Source organism: Arachis stenosperma, chromosome 9, assembly GCF_014773155.1.
Source record: "Arachis stenosperma cultivar V10309 chromosome 9, arast.V10309.gnm1.PFL2, whole genome shotgun sequence".
NCBI lineage: Eukaryota > Viridiplantae > Streptophyta > Magnoliopsida > Fabales > Fabaceae > Arachis > Arachis stenosperma.
The window spans coordinates 23,881,999-23,902,723 of record NC_080385.1 but is presented as its reverse complement, the minus strand read 5'-3'; the positions used below and the strand labels follow the sequence as shown (position 1 = coordinate 23,902,723).

At 35.9% G+C, this 20,725-nt stretch overlaps 1 protein-coding gene across 1 annotated transcript; it reads right to left on the bottom strand.

Annotated features, from left to right (window-relative positions):
- Window positions 1-234: 234 nt before the first annotated feature.
- LOC130947686 (uncharacterized) lies at window positions 235-4,037 on the bottom strand. The gene is made up of 3 exons (XM_057876386.1): window positions 3,107-4,037; window positions 1,558-1,674; window positions 235-1,440 (listed from the first exon to the last, which is right to left on the bottom strand). The coding sequence occupies exons 1-3, from the start codon at window positions 3,633-3,635 to the stop codon at window positions 1,424-1,426; spliced, it is 663 nt and encodes a 220-aa protein (XP_057732369.1). The 5' UTR covers window positions 3,636-4,037; the 3' UTR covers window positions 235-1,423.
- Window positions 4,038-20,725: the final 16,688 nt, after the last annotated feature.

Here is a 20,725-nt window from a genome sequence, read left to right as displayed (position 1 = left end):
TTGTTGCTAATGGGCAATGGCAATGGCTTAAGCAAGGTATAGTTTGTAATAATTGTTAGTGTATTTGTTTTACTGTACTACTTGCTTCTGATGTACCCTTTTGGTATTCTGATGTACCTATTTTTATCATTGAATGAAATGTAATCTTCAGAACCGAAAACAAAGAAGAAACAAACAAAAGACATACAAATCCACATACTTAGATGGAATATAAACCAATCTCATTGTCTAAAATGATTTCAGATTTCTCATTTTCTTGTAATTATTTTTGGAAATGTCATCCATTCTAGCCATTATGTGCCCAAATGAATTTGTACAGCTGAAACTCATCTAACAAGAAACTATGAACAATTATCTGTACCTTTCTTTTTTAGGTCTGGAACAATTTTTTATCTATTAAAATTTAAGAAACTAGCATAACTGCACAACAGATTTAACCATATTCTTCTCTGCATCTACGCTTCTGCTGTGTCCTATCTTCAGCCCCATCCATCTTCATCTTTTTACACAAGGCAACCTTGTTCCATCCCAACACCACCACTGTGACTTGAGATAAGTAGATTAGAGTAACTAAGTTAATACAGTAAGCCGAGTGTTAGTTATGTTAGTTTGAGTTAGTTGGAAAATTTGTAAGAAGTCTGTTAAGCTAGTGACAGCTGGCAGAATGTTAGTGGTTAGTTAGCAACTATATATAGATGTAAGATAGTTGTAATGTGTGATTCATCATTCAATTAATGACAAGTTCTTCATTTATTCTCTGCCGAGCTCTCTCTGTTCATGATTCCACCTTGAGAATCTATCTTCATCTCCTTAGAACTCACACTTTCTACAACCACCATCATCACTTTCCTCCGCTTACTGCCACCACCATTGCCATCATACAAATTAACACCACCACCTGCCAGAACCAAACATTATAATATTTTTGTGTCTCTATGTCACCATCTTCCTCTATCTCTATACTTGTGTCACAAAAATGACTAGACATTGCAATACAGTGGTAATAACCGTTCCCATGTGTCTTGTGTCCTAATATATATACTAAAATTTGGAGAACACATTTGGTGTGAAAATTAGTGTAACAGCCATCATTAGGAATCAACTATATTGTGCACTAAGTGCATTCGTCTCAACTTCACATTGCCATTGTTTCTTCATGGCCACAATTCCCAAATCTTGCTAAGTAATTAAACAGTTACAGGTAGATCGTAGCTCAGCTATGATAGAATAGAACTAAACAGCGCTATCTAAAGAGTAGAGGGAAGTTGAAAACAGAAATCATCAAGAGGAGTACCAATGAAACTTTGAGAAATACCTAAGGTTCCTAATATCTATACAGAATACATACATGATCCAAACTAGATAATTAAGGATAGAGAAAAACTCAGCTTGGATGGAAAGAATCTCCAAAATTACCACCTCATCATCTTTCCTTTGGAACTGCAAAATTACAAGAAAGTTGGGTTAAAAAAAATCAGGCTGCTACAGTTCTCATAAAACTATATCTTCATAGAGCACATGGAGTTCACAGATGATAATAAAGACTAGGGGCATTACCTTCATTGATGATAGAATTCTTTGGATACTGAACTGAAATAATATCTTCATCAGTTGGAGTCACTGTTTCAGGTGAAGCTGTTAACTCAACAACATTGCTATGCACAGATCTGATTCCTGGAAGAAAAGCATGAGTTTTCAAGCTATTAACAAAGACAAGGTTTTCAACATAGATGAATTAAAAAACTTATTGATTTGATGCTCATTAGATATAATATTTCAGGAATGTGAAAACATTCTGTAAAGCATAAACTGCCTTAGAATTTATAATAGACACCAAAACCTTAGAGTTTGATAATTGAAGTTCACTAAAAACTAAGTCCCTTGGAATTTGAAGTTGAAACCAAACATTACGCTGAAGGCAAGGTGACATTAAGGATGTAGCAAGTGATGATAGAGTGCAATTATTATGATATTTGTATCCCTATTTGTATATGTATTTATTCTTTTTTATCTATCATGCAATTTATTGCGGAAAAGATGGTTGAATCGCCGTCTCAGGTGGTGGACATGTGAGAAGAAGACCGACAGAAACACCTAGTCAGGAGGGTGGATGAGATGGAAGATGGACAAGGGGGTGAAAGGCAGAGGAAGACCTAAGAAGACCATCCATGAGGTGGTCAAACGAGATCTACATGTAAACGGTCTGTCTCTCTGTAGAGATGATACATGACAGGGCACAATGGGACAAGGCTTTGTTGTTGTTATCTATCATGCAATTTCACTAATTTTATGTTTTGTCTTTCCAATTACATAACTGGTTAAATATGTGATTTTATCTTGTTAATTGAGTTGATTTGATTAATTTAAACCGGTGTCTGTAATATATATATATATTTTTTAAAATTTTGTATTGAATCATAAGATATAGGAGCAAAGTAGGATCCATCACAAGGAGTTAGATGCTGTCAAATTATGATCTTTACTCATTTATCAAATCATAACTCGAGTTATAGATATTCGACTGAGGAGGTTCTAGTAGCATTTGAAAGTTAAGATATAGAGCTGCACAGAGAAAAAAGACCAAAGCAAAATAGAGGTAAAATGACGACAATGACGATGACTATGATGATGTATACGTGTGTGTCTGAAAAAAAAAGCAGTAACAGTAATAATGAGCGAACACAACAAAATAAAGTTAGCAATCAAATGCTCTATGTCATAGAAATGGTGAATTTGCACGTTTAAATAGTAGCCATGCCTTTAAAATTTTCTTAGAAGCAACATAACTCAAATTAAAAGTAATGCATTGCAACACAAGGAAATGGTAAGATGAAGAACAATAAGCATATCAAGCTTTCGGGTCACTCAAAAATTTGTTAAAAGAGCCACAATTGCAAAGTAAATGAAACCAAACCAATGTACCAACACAAACAACTCTATGCCACAAATCAACATAACATATAGATTCAACATGAAAAGAACAAACTAAAATGCATGTCATAGTGGGGATGAGAATAATTTAGTAGTATAGGAACTCAATTGATCAATTTGGGAGAATTAAGGGTGTATAATACTAGAAAAGAAGAATTTGAGGTAAAGTAATTACCGTGGAATATTAAAACAAGCAAGAAGAAAACACTGATGACCAAGGCAGAGAAGCCAGTATACGATGAAGATGAGGATGATGCAGACTTTATTGCTTTCATCTTCCTCACTGCTTTCATTCTCTTAATCCTCGCTCTCTTCCTCAACGCAAGCTCGCTAAGCTCCTTCACAAACCTCTGATCTCCAGCAATCAATGATGGACCATTAGGAGGCAATGGTGGCTTTGAAGGCTTTCTTGATGGGTTAGTAGCCGCCTTATTAGCGTTTTGGTTATTAACATGAGCATAATTATTATAATTATCATCATTAACAAGAACACCAACATTATCAACACCGTTAACAGGTTTTGTTGATGAATTGCTGCATGAAGACGACTCGAAGCCTAGAATCCTATTCCAGGGATAACGAAAACCGCCATTTGAATCTCCATCACTTGTGGAACGATCGGTGCTCGAATCCTCTTCGGTACTGTTCCCACCACTTTCTAGGTCAAAGTCAATGTCCCTTTCTCTTGAAATGGTGTGATCCATCTTCAATGTAAATCAATTTCACCAGCAGCGATCGAGTTTCAATTTGATCGTAATTAAATTAGAAAAGAAAAGGAAACAAAAACCCTCCTACGAAAGATAAAAATGGTTGACAACAATAGAAAAATCAAATTTGTGATAAATAATAAATGAAAAATAAGAGAATACAGGGGCAAGGGGAAAAGGGTAGAACCCTAAAATGGATGGTATGCTTAAAACATTCCTAAGTAAGGATCTCTGGTGGACACACACATACATAGGAACATTTTTGTTTTATCAAAACAAATAATAAAATAACAATAAATGAAATTAAATTTTCTTTTAATAATTGAGTTGGACATGCTGAAGAGGAAATTTGGTGGAGAGTGAAGAGTCTAAAAGTGGTGTTCCCATGGAAGATTGGAAGACATGGTAGGAGTAGTAAAGCGACTATCTGCCTTACCAAATCGGATTAAATATAGTTAAAATTTCAATTCAATTCATACTAAAATTATCATATTTAACATTTGTAGTTTTTAAATTTGGATAATCAAATCCAATATGGATATATTTGTAAAATATAAAATTTTTTAAAATTTATTTTTATTAAAAAATATTAATAAAATTTTTTATTTTTTTAAATATATTAACTCTTAAAAAAATGTTAAATATATTTTTTTAAATAATAAAATTAAAATAATATATATAATAATTATTAGTTGAAATATAAAAAAATATTTATTTATTTATTTATTTATTTTTGTATATCCGCAAATATGCGGATACTTACATAAAATTTGTGATCCAATTTTATTACTATGCAGATTGATTTTGATCTAATAACTTTACGGATCGAATCTATATCCGTAACACTACGAATATGCGAATCAGATTTGATCCATAAATATCCCTATCAAAGGGGGCTAGTCCCACTTGCCGAATAAAAAATGGACCAAATTTTTTAATCTATCCCCTTTTTAAGAGGATTCGTGAGTTGTTCAATCTAATTACCTTTTTTTTTTTTAAATAAAACTTTTTTAGGAGTGTTTGTGACCTTTTCAATTAAAGATTTACTTGAATGAAATTGGATATGTCTAAAATGAGCACAACAATTATGTGTTTATTGAATGTGTCATATATATATATATATATATATATATATATATAGACCATTACATTTTTTTTAGATGAAAATAAAAAACTAATATAAAAGAAAAACATTGATGGACTCTAATAAATACAGAATATCCTAATATATAAATAAATATTTTAAATGACAATACTTTAATACACAAGATTTTAAATGGCAATAAAATCTTTTATTTTTAAATAATTAAATATAAAATATATAAATACAAAATATATGAGTATTTTTTATTCTTCATATATTTTTTATTCATTAAGATTAATTATTATGCAAGAAATTTTTATAATATTAAAAAATTATATTAAAATAATATTTTAAAGTGTAACATAAAAATATAAAATAATTAAAATTTTATTTTATATTACATGACAAATAATTAGATTATTATATTTAAAATTTATTAACTAACTAATTTTATTAAAGATATTACTATATAATATAATTTTTCATCAAAATATTTTAAAAATATAATTTATTTAAAATATTATATATAATACATAAAAATATTAATCTTTTTATTTTTTAATTTTTTTAAAAAAATAAATAATATAATTCTAAATACATCACATTATATATTTATTTATATTAATAAAACTTAAATTAATTAAACTTAGGTAATTAAAAATATAAAACATATAAATACAAAAATATAAATATTTTATATTCATTAAAATTAATTATTAACATAAAAACCGTGCATTGTGCTCTGATCTTTTGCCTATTGAGCTTCCTTCTCACCCTTTTCATAGTCTTTTTTGTTGATGAATGCAGTCTACATCAAATAACATATTAAATTTATACATTAAAACTAAAAAAATTATATATTTTATTCTTGAATTTAATAAAATATATTTTTAATAAATTTTATATAATAAAAAATATTTTTAAAAAAATATTTATATACCAACTATATATATATATATATATATATATATATATATATATATATAAAAGTCTAGTTGAATTAGAGAATATAATTTTTAACTAGAAAAATAAAAAATATTTAAAAATAATCAAAATTAAAAAGTAATCTTATTATAAATATATAATTATAAATATTATATGTATGAAACTATAAATATTAAATTTAAAAAATAATTTTAAATTTTCAATTTATTAGTTATAAAAAAATAAATAAATAAATAAACAGACAAATACATATATATTCAAGTAGCCATTGGCCACTAAACATGTATTTAAAATTATATTATTTATTTCGTTTAAAAAATAAAAAAATATTTTTATGTATTATATATAATATTTTAAATAAATTATATTTTTAAAATATTTTAATAAAAAATTATATTATATAATAATATTTTTAATAAAATTAGTTAGTTAATAATTTTTTAATATAATATTTAATTATTTGTTAAGTAATATAAAATAAAATTTTAATTATTTTATATTTTTATGTTACAATTTAAAATATTATTTTAATATAATTTTTTAATATTATAAAATTTTTTTTTGCATAATAATTAATTTTAATGAATAAAAAATATTCATATATTTTGTATTTATATATTTTATATTTAATTATTTAAGAATAAAAGACTAAAGTCTTGTGTATTAAAGTATTGCTATTTAAAGTATTTATTTATGTATTAGGATATTCTGTATTTATTAGAGTCCATAAATATTCTTCTTTTATATTAGCTTTCGATTTTCTTTTAATAAAATTTAATGATCTATATAAACATGGCACATCTAATAAGCACATAATTATTGTGCTCATTTTAGACATACCCAATAAAATTTATAGAAAAAATGTGCTAGAGATATGATGTTATTATTATTCTTTATTTATTTCAAGCTTTTAACATTTTGAATTCATCATTTGATCGTGGAAGATATCTCTACACATATTTCAATATTTAAGTTAGCATAAATCAAAAAAAAAAAATTAAGATAGAGATCATATTTAAATAATACACACATTTACAATAATACATATATTGTGAAGTTATGATTTTGCGAACTTCTCTTAGGTAAGTTGCTTTTTTCATGAACTACTATTTTTATAAAATATTCTATTTTTTTTCTTCATATGATATTTTATTCATCTGATACTCTTTTTTAGAATCTTAGAAAAAATTTAATCATTAAATCGGTCCTCTTAAACTTCTCATACTCTTAAACCTCTTAAACCTGATTTTTCATATTATTGGACTTATAAAAATGATCAAGAATAAAATACTAAAGTTACACTATTTTCTGAAATTTATAGTGCATAAATTATTTTTTACTCTCTTAAATAACTTTATTTTATTTATTTTTTAAAATATAAATATTTGTATCAGTCCGCTTCAACTAACAATAAGCATTACTGAAGTATTTAAAGTTGGCAACAAACGAATTCCTAACTTCATATCAACACTATGGACAGTTTTTCTTCTCTAAAAATTTCCTGAATTAAGAAATCTCCTAAGTTAAGAAGTTCACGATCTACACTCTCTCCTATTACCATATCTAAAGTTTATTATTAAATCTCGGGTACAAAAATCTATCCCAAGACTGACCGCTAAAAGACCAAAATGAGGGTAATATAAAGATATGAAAAAAAGATAAATAGATCTCTGATTTTTTAATTTGAAGATACATAAGTTTTTTAGTAATTAAAAATATAAAAACGTCATTCACTTTTTAAAATGCGAAACATTTAAGTTTTTCTATCTAAAATATATAAAAACAAATAAATCTCTTCGAAAGATTTAGATGTCTCACTTTTTAAAAAATAAAAAATGTTTTAGCATTTTTCTCTTTTTAAATTTAATGTTATAATATATTTTAAGCATTTAAAACCTAATGAAAAGGGTATTTTAGTCTCTTAAAACAAAATTAAAATTTTTAATTTTTAATATAATTAAATAATGGTAATTAATCTTATATAGAATTTTTTAATCTTTTTAAAAGTAGTTTTAAAAATTACTTTTGTCAAAATTTTTAAATGAGTATCAATATTTCTTTTGAAAAATTTTAATAAGAAAGATATCTTGTTCTTAGTATGTCAAATAATATAATTTAGCTTTAAATTTAAAAAATATTTGGAGCCAAATTGAAAGGACAATAATTTTTTTGTAGTTTAAATTAGAACTTAATCAATTTTACAATAATACGATAAAAATAAACACATATTGTTATAACAATTAAAATTTATATATAGTTATTTTTATGTAAAATTGTTAATTGAAAATGGTTAAATAATTTAATATATTTAATTAAATTATTATTTTAATATATCTCAATTATTAATTTCACATAAAAACAAATTCATGCGAATATTTACGTATTATAACACGTTATTATATTACTATGTTATCTAGAAAGAATATTTATCACCCTTTAAATATAAAGATGTGGGAAAAACCACCTAATAATAATAGGAAAATTCAGAAGACCATGTTGGCTGTCCAAGAAAAAGAATGGGGGTTAGCAATTGTTCATTTGTTCCCCCGCTTTATGCCGAACATGTGAGTGGTGTTTAATTAATTCATTTGATACAACGTATTTGGGCACTTGAAAGAGAATGATGAAAGGGAAACGTATGAGAGAAAAAAACGAAAGAAATGCTCAATCGATTGTTCTTTGAAGGGTGGCGTGTCGTGTGTAAACGCTCTCGCACACTATACTGTGCGTGTTAAAAAGCCTAATATTATTCTTTAGTTCTCAAATAACTATCCAAAAATTTTATTTCTGTTCTGCCTCGGCCCACTAGCAAATTTGATCCGAGTATTATGGTGCCGACACGACAGGATTGCCACTCAAAAGTCCCCTCTTTTTCTTTTGTTGCAAGGCGTTTGAACAGTTAGAAGGAAGCTTTTAGAAAAGAGGGTCTATCCATGTGGAGTCCACTCGAACACAGAATATATAAAGAGAAGGTTTTACCACTCTCCAAAGATACGTCACTTAATCTTATCCTAATAGTCACCTCTTGTTCGAACATTGACTTGAGTATTGGAGTCCTTGTAGGTGACCCCATCCCTTCTTCAACTCGGCGACCCAGAGGAGCTCCCATACCAGAATCTATCGAGGACCAGTGCCCCGCAACCTCTCTATCCCGGTGAACTCCATATCCGATCTTCTTGGACGTTGACTTAATGAACATTGGCGCCGTCTGTGGGGACTAGCGTGAAGGGACTCCCTGTTGAGCCCGCTGGATGAGTAGGAGGAGGAGGAGGTACGTGAGGAAGAGGAACCCGCTTGATGAGTAGGTTAGCTTCCGTGGCTTTTTCCCGCGAGCGCATGGGAACCCGTTTCCGCAGAGATAAACCGCCCTCCAGCTCTCATGAGAGACACCCATTTGGGAGCACATGTGACGACAATGCCAAAATCATGCAGGAACTGCGCCACCGGATACAGAACCTCGAAAGAGAGCTGGCAGCGAAGAATCGCTACCGTCTTAGCCTAAGTCTTTCTCGCATTCGATCTCGTCCAAGAAGGTCGGAAGCTCGGGGCAGAAGTCCTCGAAGAAATGACAGACATCGAACCAACGATCGGTCTCACACGACCCAAGACGGGTTGGAAGGACATGGGGAGACCCACCGAGAGAGACCGAGAAGACGACGAGAACCCATCATCATGGGAACTACCCCTTTTCACTTCCCTATCCTCAAAGTTCGGCTGCCGAAGCACTTCGATAAGCTAACAGACATGAGGTATGATGGGACCCAAGATCCCCAAGAACACATGACGGCTTTCGAAGTCAGGATGAACCTGGAAGGCGTGGGCGACGCAGTGAGATGCCGAGCTTTTCCGGTAACGTTAGCATGCCCCGCGATCCGGCGGTTCAATGCACTTTCGCAAGGGTCCATTATGGCCTTCTCGGATATAACTCATAGCTTTTTAGCACAGTTACCACGCGCATCGCCAAGGCAAAGCATCCTATTAACCTCCTGGGAGTCACCCAGAAAGCCGGGGAACTAGCCAGAAAATTTCTGGACAGATTCAACAACGAATGCTTGGAAATCGACAGTCTGACCAACTCAGTGGCCAACCTATGTCTGACCAATGACTTATTGAACAAAGATTTCAGGAAGCATCTTACTACCAATCCTGTATGGACCATGCAGAAAATCTAGAACGTGGCAAGAAAATACATCAATGATGAGGAAGTTAGCCAGGTGGTGGCCAACAAACGACAGCCAACCAACCCCCTCCCCGCCAGCTCGGGTACCCAGAGAAAACGAGAGAGCTTCCCAAAGATGGGGCGTCAGGAAAATAGTTCAAGCCGTTTTCCCGGTGGAAAGTTCACAAACTATACCCCCTCACGTCCCCTGTTGTAGAGGTTTACCAACAGATCGCGGATAAGGGCATCCTGTCGAAGCTCCAACATGTAAAGGACAAGACAGGTGGGAACAAGAGTTTGTACTATGATTATCACAAAGGTTATGGCCACAAAACACAGGATTGCTTTGACTTGAAGGACGCTTTAGAGCAAGCCATTCGCGAAGGGAAGTTGACCGAGTTCTCCCAGTTCATAAGGGAACCCATGAGGAGGGAGCGCGAACGTTCCAAGGAAGATCGCAGCAGGGCAGGGGCCCATCGAGAATACCGACAATGCCCCCATTCTGGTCATCAACGTTGCGATAGGGAGAGATGTACCCCCAGGTCGTGGTCAAAAACCAAAAAGGACGCCGAAGTCTTGGCCGTGTCATCAGGAAGCCACGGGACTCAATTCACGGAGCCCCCAAGGATATCCTTCAGCCCAGAAGATCAATGGCTTCATAACCTTCCAGAGAATCCACTGATGGTGATCACAGCAAGAATCGAGACGGGCCTAGTAAAACGGATTCTTGTTGACACTGGCGTTGACTCAAATATAATGTTCAGGAACGTGTTCGATGCCCTGGGACTCAGGGAAACCGATCTAAAGACCCATCAACATGGGGTCATAGGCTTTGGAGACAACTACATAAAACTCGACGGGATAATTAGCCTTCCGGACTGTGTAGGGTCAGGCAAAGGAAAGAGGTTAGTAATGGCGGAGTTCGTTGTCTTGAGAGACTCTATAGCCTATAATGTCATCCTGGAAAGGAAGACAATCAATGAGTTCCCAGCCATAATATTTACCAAGTTTTTAACTATGAAGTTCGTTATAGACGACGGAGCCGTCGGTTCTATCAGGGGAGATATAGAAACGGTCATGGAATAGACAACAAACTGAGGCCAGAGACCTAGGGAGACCTAGAGAAGTTTCGAGTTGGGAACACTGAGGAAATGTTCACCTTCGTGAACAGGAACCTCCCCCACAACCTAAAAGAGCCTCTCATGGAGGCTATCAGAGCAAATGGCGACCTCTTCACCTGGACTCCCGCCAACATGCCAGGGGTGGACCCCGAGTTCATGTGTAACCGGCTCGCCGTAAAACCAGATGCTAAGCCTATAGCACAACGACGGAGGAAAATATCGCAAGAGAGGGCTAACGAGGTAGCCAAACAGATGGCCAGCCTGTTAGAAGCAGGGTTCATCAGAGAGCTCGAGTACTCGACGTGGTTGTCAAATGTATTTCTCGTCAAGAAAACCAACGGAAAATGGAGGATGTGTGTCGACTACTCGGATCTCAACAAAGCGTGTCCCAAAGACTCTTTTCCCTTCCAAACATTGACGCCCTAGTTGACGCGACAGCAGGATACCAGTTCCTAAGCTTCATAGATGCGTACTCTGGGTATAATCAAATACCGATGCACTGACCTGATGAGGAGAAAATGGCGTTTATAATGCCAGCTGGTACTTACTGTTACAGAGTGATGCCGTTCGGACTAAAAAACACTAGAGCAACCTACTAGAGGCTGATGAACAAAGTTTTCTCCGACCTCATCGGTAGATCGGTTGAGGTTTATGTGGATGACATTTTGGTAAAAGCTTGTGACATAAGCGACCTAGTTGGAGACTTAGAGGTCGTGTTCGAGTCTCTCCGTAAGCAAAAATTGAGACTCAACCCCCTTAAGTACGCTTTCGCCATGGAGGTCGGGAAATTTCTCAGCTTCATGATAACGCAAAGGGGAGTGGAGGCCAACCCGGACAAGTGCGAAACTATTTTACAGATGACAAGCCCAAGTTGCATCAAGGATGTACAAAGGTTGGCTGGGAGGCTCGCCGCTTTATCTCGTTTCTTCGGTGCCTTGGCAGCAGAGGCCCTCCCTTTCTTCAACCTGATGAAAAAGGGAATAGCCTTTGAATGGACCCTTGCCTGTGAAGAGGCATTCAGTCATTTCAAAAGGATACTATTGGCTCCCCCTGTCCTCGGCAAGCCGAAAGAAGGTGAGACGTTGTTTTTATACCTGGCGGTAACTTACCAAGCCTTGGTGGCCGTCCTCGTTTGAGAAGAGGATAAGATCTAACAACCGGTGTATTTTATCAGCAAAGTGCTCCAAGGAGCAGAACTAAGATACACCAAGTTAAAGAAGTTGTCCTGTGCTTTGCTAACCTCCTCTCTAAGGTTGAGGCAATACTTCCAAGGATACCCGATTACCGTCAGAACCGACCAAGTCATTCGCCAAGTTTTACAAAAACCCGACTTGGCTGGCCACATGATGGCGTGGGCGATTGAGCTATCTGAATACGACTTACATTACGAACCCAGTCACGCAATCAAGGCCCAGGCGATGGTAGACTTCCTGGTAGAGGTAGTTGGTGACCCACCCGAGAACTCGAGCACACGGTGGAAGCTCCATGTTGACGGAGCCTCCAACCAAGCGTTTGGAGGGGCAGGGATAATCTTCGAAAGCTTGACAAGGATGACTTATGAACAATCAATCAAGTTCGACTTCCCCGTTTCCAACAACCAGGCGAAGTACAAAGCCTTGATAGGAGGCTTACTCTTAGCCAAAGAGGTCGGAGCATTGCGAGTTGAGGTCAACAGTGATTCCCAGATCGTGACCTTCCAGGTCAATGGGACATATCATGCCAGAGACACCCTGCTCCAGAAGTACTTCGAAAAGGTAAAAAAGCTGTGCAAAGATTTCGAAGAGGTTGCAATTCAACATGTGGCCAGAGAAAGAAATGGCAGAGCTGACCTCCTATCGAAGCTCATGGGCACAAACCCAGGACAGGGAACCGATCTTTGATTCAAGGATTGATAAAGGAGCCGTCGGTAGCCCTCTATGTGACACAAACACTGAGCCCTCCCTCGTGGATCGATCTGATCCTCCATTTCTTGGAAAGCGGCAAACTCCCAGAGGTAGAGAAGGAAGCTAAAGGGGTAAGACGGATGCGAGCAAGCATGTAGAAATACAGGGCCAACTGTACAAACGAGGGCTTAATCAGCCCCTGTTGAACTGCCTACACCCCGACCAAATGAGCTACGTCATGAGTGAAGTCTACGAAGGGTGCTATGGCCACCATATCAGGGGAAAGCATTGGCCAGGCAGCTCGTTAGAGCTGGATACTATTGGCTTTCCATGATGTCGGATGCACAAGAGTTTGTGAGGATGTGTCGGAAATGCCAAGAGAATGCCAACTTTCACAAGTCTCCAGCGGTGGAGCTAAGCTCAATGTTAGCCTCCCAACCTTTTGCTTAATGGGGAGTCAACCTCCTGGGCGGTTCCCAGTGGATCCTGGTCAGGTTAAGTACTTAATTGTGGCCATTGATTACTATACCAAGTGGATCGAGGCAGAGCCTTTGGCCAATATATCGTCGGAAAGCTGTTGAAAGTTCATATGGAGACAAGTAGTCTCTAGGTTTAGAATCCCTGAGGTCGTGATCTCGGACAATGGGACGCAATTCACAGATAAGAAGTTTGGCGAGTTCCTCTCAGGGCTGGGGATCAAACAGAAGTTCTCTTCAATCGAGCACCCATAGAGCAATGGCCAGGTAGAAGCTGCAAACAATATCATCCTCCAAGGCCTAAAGAAACGACTATACCAGAAATAGGGTTCCTGGATAGACGAGCTGGCCTCAGTCCTGTGGTTGATGAGTGGATAATTTATACGCTTTTGACATTGTTTTTAGGTAGTTTTTAGTAGGATCTAGCTACTTTTAGGGATGTTTTTATTAGTTTTTATGCAAAATTCACATTTCTGGATTTTACTATGAGTTTGTGTATTTTTCTGTGATTTCAGGTATTTTCTGGCTGGAATTGAGGGACTTGAGCAAAAATCTGATTCAGGATGAAAAAGGACTGCTGATGCTGTTGGATTCTGACCTCCCTGCACTCGAAATGGATTTTCTGGAGCTACAGAACTCCAAATGGCGCGCTCGCAATTGCTTGGAAAGTAGACATCTAGGGCTTTCCATCAATACAATAGTCCATACTTTATTCAAGTTTAGACGACGCAAATTGGTGTTCAACGCCAGTTCCATGTTGCATTCTGGAGTAAAACGCTAGAAACACGTCACAAACCAGAGTTAAATGCCAAAAATACGTTACAACTTGGCGTTTAACCTCAAGAGAAGCCTCTGCACGTGTAAAGCTCAAGCTCATCTCAAGCACACACCAAAGTGGGCCCCAAAAGTGGATTTCTGCACTTAGACTTATTTCTGTAAACCTTAGTAGCTAGTTTAGTATAAATAGAACTTTTTACTATTGTACTAGACATCTTTGAATTAGCCTTTTGATTAATCTCTTGATTACGTTTGGGGGCTGGCCTCACGGCCATGCCTGGACCATCACTTATGTATTTTCAACGGTGGAGTTTCTACATACCATAGATTAAGGTGTGGAGCTCTGCTGTACCTCGAGTATTAATGCAATTACTACTATTTTCTATTCAATTCAGCTTATTCTTATTCTAAGATATTCGTTGCACTTCAACATGATGAATGTGATGATCCGTGACACTCATTATCATTCTCACTTATGAACACGTGCCTGACAACCACTCCCGTTCTACCTTAGATCGAGCGCATATCTCTTGGATTCCTTAATCAGAATCTTCGTGGTATAAGCTAGAACCCATTGGCAGCATTCTTGAGAATCTGAAAAGTCTAAACCTTGTCTGTGGTATTCCGAGTAGGATTCAAGGATTGGATGATTGTGACGAGCTTCAAACTCGCGAGTGTTGGGCGTAGTGACAGACGCAAAAGAATCAATGGATTCTATTCCGACATGATCGAGAACCGACAGATGATTAGCCGTGCTGTGACAAGAGCATTTGGACCATTTTCACTGAGAGGATGGGTAGTAGTCATTGACAACGGTGACACCCTACATACATCTTGCTATGGAAAGGAGTATGAAGGATTGGATGAAGACAGTAGGAAAGCAGAGATTTAGAAGGGACAAAGCATCTCCATACACTTATCTGAAATTCCCACCAATGAATTGCATAAGTATCTCTATCTTTATTTTATGTTCTCTTTATCTATATTTTCGAAAACCATTATAACCATTTGAATCCGCCTAACTGAGATTTACAAGATGACCATGACTTGCTTCATACCAACAATCTCCGTGGGATCGACCCTTACTCACGTAAGGTATTACTTGGACGACCCAGTGCACTTGCTGGTTACTTGTGCGAAGTTGTGACAAAGTGTGATTCACGTTTGAGAGCACCAAGTCTATTTGCGCCATTGTTGATGATCACAATTTACGCGCACCAAGTTTTTGGCGCGGTTGCCGGGGATTGTTTGAGTTTGGACAACTGACGGTTCATCTTGTTGCTCAGATTAGGTAATTTTCTTTTCAAAAAAAAGTTTTCAAAAACTTTTCAAAAAAAAATTTTAATTAATAAAATCATAAAATCAAAAAAATATTTTGTATGTGTTTCTTGTTTGAGTCTAGTGTCAACTTTTAAAGTTTGGTGTCAATTGCATATTTTTAAAATTTTTGCATTTTTTTTCAAAAATTCATGCATGGTGTTCTTCATGATCTTCAAGTTGTTCTTGATAAGTCTTCTTGTTTGATCTTCGTATTTTCTTGTTTTGTGTCTTTTCTTGTTTTTCATATGCATTTTTGCATTCATAGTGTCTAAGCATTGAAAATTTCTAAGTTTGGTGTCTTGCATGTTTTTCTTTTCTTGAAAATTTTTCATAAATAAGTCTTGATGTTCATCTTGATCTTCAAAGTGTTCTTGGTGTTCATCTTGACATTCATAGTGTTCTTGCATGCATCATTGGTTTTGATCCAAAATTTTCATGTTTTGGGTCTTATTTGTGTTTTTCTCTCTCCTCATAAAAAAATTTAAAAATAAAAAATATCTTTTTCTTATTTTACTCAAAAATTCGAAATCTTTGGGTTGACTTAGTCAAAAATTTTTAAAATTAGTTGTTTCTTGTTAGTCAAGTCAAGATTTCATTTTTAAAAATCCTATCTTTTCAAAATCTTTTTCAAAAATTAAATCTTTTTATTTTTCGAAATTTTTCTGATTTTATTTTCAAAATATTTTTCTTATCTTTATTTCATAATTTTCAAAAACTTTACTAACAATTAATGTGATTGATTCAAAAATTTGAAGTTTGTTACTTTCTTGTTAAGAAAGGTTCAATCTTTAAATTCTAGAGTCATATCTTTTAGTTTTTTGTTAGTCAAGTAATCAATTTTAATTTTAAAAATCAAATCTTTTTCAAAACAAATCTCAATCATATCTTTTTCAAATCTTATCTTTTTTCAAAATCAATTTCAAAAATCTTTTCTAACTTCTTATCTTTTCAAAATTGATTTTCAAATCTTTTTCAACTAACTAATTGACTTTTTGTTTGTTTTACTATTTCTTATCTTTTTCAAAACCACCTAACTAATTTTATCTCTCTAATTTTTGAAAATTACCTCCCTCTTTTTCAAAATTCTTTTAATTAACTAATTGTTTCAAATTTTAATTTTAATTGTATTTCTTCTCTCAATTTTCAAAAATCACTAACTATTTTTCAAAAACAATTTTCGAAATTCTCTCCCTCTCATCTCTTTCTATTTATTTTATTTATTTACTAACATTTCTCCTCATCTCAAAATTCGAACTCTCTCTGCTCCTCTGTGTTCGAATTTTTCTTTTCTCATTCTTATTCTTCTTTTCTTCTACTAACATAAAGGAATCTCTATACTGTGACATAGAGGATTCCTCTTTCTTTTCTGTTCTCTTCTTTTTCATATGAGCAGGAGCAAGGACAAGGACATTCTTGTTGAAGCAGATCGTGAACCTGAAAGGACTCTGAAGAAGAAGCTAAGAGAAGCTAAAGCACAACAATTCAGAGAAAATCTTACAGAGAATCTCGAAAAAGAGAGAGAGATATGGCCGAACCCAATAACAATGGTGGAGGCGCAAGGAGGATGCTTGGTGATTATACTACACCTACTTCCAATTTTTATGGAAGAAGCATCTCAATCCCTGCCATTGGAGCAAACAATTTTGAGCTAAAGCCTCAACTAGTTGCTCTAATGCAACAGAACTGCAAATTTCATGGACTTCCATCAGAAGATCCCTATCAGTTTTTAACTGAGTTCTTGCAGATCTGTGAGACTGTTAAGACTAATGGAGTAGATCCTGAAATCTATAGGCTCATGCTTTTCCCTTTTGCTGTAAGAGATAGAGCTAGAACATGGTTGGACTCACAACCTAAAGATAGTCTGGACTCTTGGGATAAGCTGGTCACGGCCTTCTTGGCCAAGTTCTTTTCTCCTCAAAAGCTGAGCAAGTTTAGAGTGTATGTTCAGACCTTCAAGCAAAAAGATGGTGAATCCCTCTATGAAGCTTGGGAAAGATACAAACAGTTGACCAAAAAGTGTCCTGCTGACATGCTTTCAGAATGGACCATTTTGGATATATTCTATTATGGTCTATCTGAGTTCTCTAAGATGTCACTGGACCATTCTGCAGGTGGATCCATTCATCTAAAGAAAATGCCTACAGAAGCTCAAGAACTCATTGACATGGTTGCAAATAACCAATTCATGTACACCTCTGAGAGGAATCCTATGAGTAATGGGACGCCTCAGAAGAGGGGAGTTTTTGAAATTGATGCTCTGAATGCCATATTAGCTCAGAACAAAATGTTGACTCAACAAGTCAACATGATTTCTCAGAGTCTGAATGGATGGCAAAATGCATCCAACAGTACTAAAGAGGTATCTTCTGAAGAAGAAGCTTATGATCCTGAGAACCCTACAATGGCAGAGGTGAATTACATGGGTGAACCCTATGGGAACACCTATAATTCCTTATGGAGAAATCATCTAAATTTCTCCTGGAAGGATCAACAAAAGCCTCAACAAGGCTTTAATAATGGTGGAAGAAACAGGCTCAGCAATAGTAAGCCTTTTCCATCATCTTCTCAGCAACAGACAGAGAATTCTGAGTAGAGCCCCTCTAGCTTAGCAAACATAGTCTTTGATCTGTCTAAGGCCAGTTTAAGTTTCATGAGTGAAACAAGGTCTTCCATCAGAAATTTGGAGGCACAAGTGGGCCAGCTGAGTAAAAAAATTACTGAGACTCTTCCTAGCACTCTCCCAAGCAATACAGAAGAGAATCCAAAAAGAGAGTGCAAGGCCATTGATATTATCAAAATGGCCGAATCTAAAGAGGAACGGGAGGACGTGAATCCCAATGAGGAAGACCTCATGGGACATCTCCCAGACAAGAAGGAGTTCCCTATTGAGGACCTAAAGAAATCTGAGACTCATATAGAGACCATAGAGATTCTATTAAACCTCCTTCTACCATTCATGAGCTCTGAGAACTATTCTTCCTCTGAAGAGGATGAAGATGTAACTGGAGAGCAAGTTGCTCAATATCTAGGAGCCATCATGAAGCTGAATGCCAAGTTGTTTGGTAATGAGACTTGGGAAGGTGAACCTCCCTTGCTCATTAGAGAACTAGATACATGAGTTCAGCAAACTCTACCTCAAAAGAAACAAGATCCTGGTAAATTCTTAATATCCTGTACCATAGGTACCATGACCTTTGAGAAGGCTCTATGTGACCTGGGGTCAGGTATAAATCTTATGCCACTCTCTGTAATGGAGAAACTAGGAATCTTTGAACTACAGGCTGCCACATTCTCATTAGAGATGGCAGACAAGTCAATAAGACAAGCTTATGGATTGGTAGAGGACGTGTTAGTGAAGGTTAAAGGCCTTTACATCACTGCTGATTTCATAATCTTAGACACTGGGAAGGATGAGAATGAATCCATTATTCTTGGAAGACCCTTCCTAGCCACAGTAGGAGCTGTGATTGATGTTGACAAAGGAGAGTTAGTCCTTCAATATAATGGGGACTACCTTTTGTTTAAAGCTCAAGGACCTTCCTCTGCAACCATGGAGAGGAAGCATGAAAAGCTTCTCTCAATACAGAGTCAATCAAAGCCCCCACAATCAAACTCTAAGTTTGTTGTTGGGAGACCACAACCAAACTCTAAGTTTGGTGTTGAACCCCCACATTCAAACTCTAAGTTTGGTGTTGGGAGGTCCCAACAATGCTCTGATGATCTGTGAGCTCCATGAGAGCTCACTTCAAGCTATTGACATTAAAAAAATGCTTATTGGGAGGCAACCCAATTTTTATTTATCTATATTTCTACTGTTCTTTTATGTTTTATTAGGTTTATGATCATGTGGAGTCACAAAACAATTGCTAAAATTAAAAACAGAATAAAAAATAGCAGAAGAAACAGCACACCCTGGAAGAAGAGCTTAAACGCCAGTAAGGAGCATCTGGCTGGTGTTCAACGCCAGAACAGAGCATGAGTCTGGCGTTGAACGCCAGAAACAAGCAGCAGTCTGGCGTTTAAACGCCAGGATTGCACCTGAGAAAAGCTAACAAGCATCAGGCTGGCGTTAAACGCCAGAAACATGCTACATTTGGGCGTTTAACGCCAGAAACAAGCTTCAGTCTGGCGTTAAACGCTAGGATTGCATATAGAGGGCATTTTACACGCCTAAAGGGTGCAGGGATGAGAAATTCTTGACACCTCAGGATCTGTGGACCCCACAGGATCACCTCAGGATCTGTGGACCACATAGGATCCCCACCTACGTCAACTCACCTTCTCTCTTCTTCACACAATCCAATAACACTCTTCCTCAAACACCCTTCACCAATCACCTCAATCTCTCTTCCCCATCACCTCTTCACCACTCACATCCATCCACTCTTCCCCATAAACCCCACCTACCTTCAAATTCAAAATCTCTTTCCCACCCAAACCCACCCTACATGACCGAACCATAAACCCATCTCCCTCCACTATATCAACCCCTCCATCCTTCTTCATTCTCACAACACTACCCTCGCTTCTCCCCCTTGGCCGAAACCCACACCTTTCTCCTTCTCTTACATATCTTCTTCTTCCTCTTCTATTTTTTCTTCTTTTGCTCGAGGGCGAGTAACATTCTAAGTTTAGTATGGTAAAAGCATAGCTTTTTATTTTTCCATAACCATTTATGGCACCTAAGGCCGGAGAAACCTCTAAAAAGAGGAAAAGAAAGACAAAAGCTTCCACCTCCGAGTCACGGGAGATGGAGAGATTCATCTCAAGGGTCCATAGCTCAGTAGTAGAGCATTTGACTGCACATCAAGAGAGCCCACTCATGGACCTCAACAAGAGCATGAGGAATTCCCTCATCAAGAAATCCCTGAGATACTTTAGGGGATACATTTTCCTCCACACAATTATTGGGAGCAACTAAGGATAGGAGCACCAAAACAACTAGGGATCAAGCAACAAAGGCAAGGAAGAGACATAGAGGAGCTCAAGAACACCAGTGGTCCTTCAAGGAGAAGGCGCCACCATCACTAAGGTGGACTCATTACTTAACTTCCTTGTTCTTATCTCTCTGTTTTTCGGTTTTTGAGCTTCATGTTTGTCTATGTTTGTGTCTTTATTACATGATCATTAGTGTTTGGTAACTATGTCTTAAGGCTATGAATAATTCCATGAATCCTTCACCTTTCTTAAATGAAAAATGTTTTTAATACAAAGGAACAAGAAATACATGAGTTTCGAAATTATCCTTGAAATTACTTTAATTATATTGATGTGGTGACAATACTTTTTGTTTTCTGAATGAATGCTTGAACAGTGCATATT